The sequence below is a fragment of the Bison bison genome, unplaced genomic scaffold (genome assembly GCF_000754665.1).
Source record: "Bison bison bison isolate TAMUID 2011002044 unplaced genomic scaffold, Bison_UMD1.0 scf7180017846064, whole genome shotgun sequence".
Taxonomy (NCBI): Eukaryota; Metazoa; Chordata; class Mammalia; order Artiodactyla; family Bovidae; genus Bison; species Bison bison.
This window is the reverse complement of record NW_011476637.1, coordinates 6153-7556: the sequence shown is the minus strand read 5'-3', so window position 1 is coordinate 7556 and position 1404 is coordinate 6153. Positions and strand designations below refer to the sequence as shown.

General features: G+C 69.7%; 1 protein-coding gene across 1 annotated transcript in view; it reads left to right on the top strand.

Moving 5' to 3' along the window:
- Window positions 1-1404, top strand: part of CAPN10 (calpain 10) — an 11310-nt gene that overhangs the window by 6319 nt on the left and 3587 nt on the right. Inside the window, exons 6-8 of the mRNA XM_010838480.1 lie at window positions 103-269; window positions 505-725; window positions 1220-1404. Of these exons, the coding sequence (XP_010836782.1) occupies window positions 103-269; window positions 505-725; window positions 1220-1404 (573 nt within the window). The remainder of the gene's footprint in view (window positions 1-102; window positions 270-504; window positions 726-1219) is intronic.

Genomic DNA, 1404 nt, shown 5'->3' with positions numbered 1-1404 from the left:
TGGGGCCTGTCCTGAGGGCACCCACGGACGGAGGATGCCCCCTGGGCTGCAGGTGGGCGCTTGCTCCCGGGCCTCTGCTCCGCTGAAGGGGGCTCCTTGCAGGGGTGAAGGGTGGAGCCAGGTGGAGCCGGCGGCCCAGGCGGAGCTGCTGTCGCAGCTGCAGGACGGGGAGTTCTGGGTGGAGGAGGACGAGTTTCTGCGGGAGTTTGACGAGGTCACTATCGGCTTCCCCAGCACGGAGGCTGGCCACCTGCAGAGCCTGCACTCAGGTGAGGGAGGCCCAGGCAAACCGCCCACCCTCTGAAGTGGGGCGGGCCACCGGCTCCACTCTCGCCCCACTCCGGCTTCTCTTGAGGGCGGAGCGATGGTCCCATCCCCGCTGCCCCAGGGGGGACAGGTGGCCGGGTGGGATGTCCTCACGGTGCAGGGGTCCTGACACCAAAGTGGGGCTGGGGGCGTGAGGGGGACCCCATCCCCGCGTCTGAGCGGCACATCCCCGCCCAGGAAAGGTGCTGTGCCACACTCAGGAGCTGCCCGGGGCCTGGGTCAAGGGCCAGTCGGCAGGAGGCTGCCGGAACAACAGCGGCTTCCCCAGCAACCCCAAGTTCTGGCTGCGGGTCTGCGAGCCCAGCGAGGTGTACCTGGGCGTCCTGCGGAGGCCGCGGGTGCGCGCAGCCGGCTGCCCAGGCAGAGACTACCAGGCCGTGGGCCTGCACCTCTGGAAGGTAGCCCTGCCCGTGGGACATGGAGGCCTGAGCCCCCGGAGCCCCCCAAGTCCCCTTTCCACCCCCACCCCGTCAGATCTGAGTCCACGGGACTCGCCTCCTTCCCCCAGCCTGGCTGTGTCTTCTGGCCAAAGGCACACAGCATGGAAGCAGCCTGGCGGGTGGCGGGTGAGGGGTGGGGGTGCCCTCCAGTGAGCAGAGCTGCTGGGAGGGCTCCAGGGGGCGGTCCAGCCGTGGCTCTGCGCACATGCCCCTGGGAGGTCCTGTCCGCTCCCTCACCCCCTCCCCTCCAATGCGGATGGGAGGTCCTGGTGTCTTGGGTCACAGCATTGCTGGCAAGCCTGGCAGGCCCAGATGGCATCAGCCACGTGTCTTTACCGGCACGTGTGTTTCACGTGGGACTCAGCTGCAGGTTCTCAGGGAGGGACCCGAAGGCCTGGGTACTCCAGGGGGGGCCCCCCGGCTCTGACGGGCGCTCCGGGGCCTCCGTGCAGGTGGAGAAGCGGCGGGTCAACCTGCCCAGGGCCCTGTCCGCGCCCCCCGTGGCGGGCACCGCATGCCACGCCTACGATCGCGAGGTGCACCTGCGCTGTGAGCTCGGCCCGGGCTTCTACCTGGCTGTGCCCAGCACCTTCCTGAAGGACGTTCCGGGGCAGTTCCTGCTCCGGGTCTTCTCCAC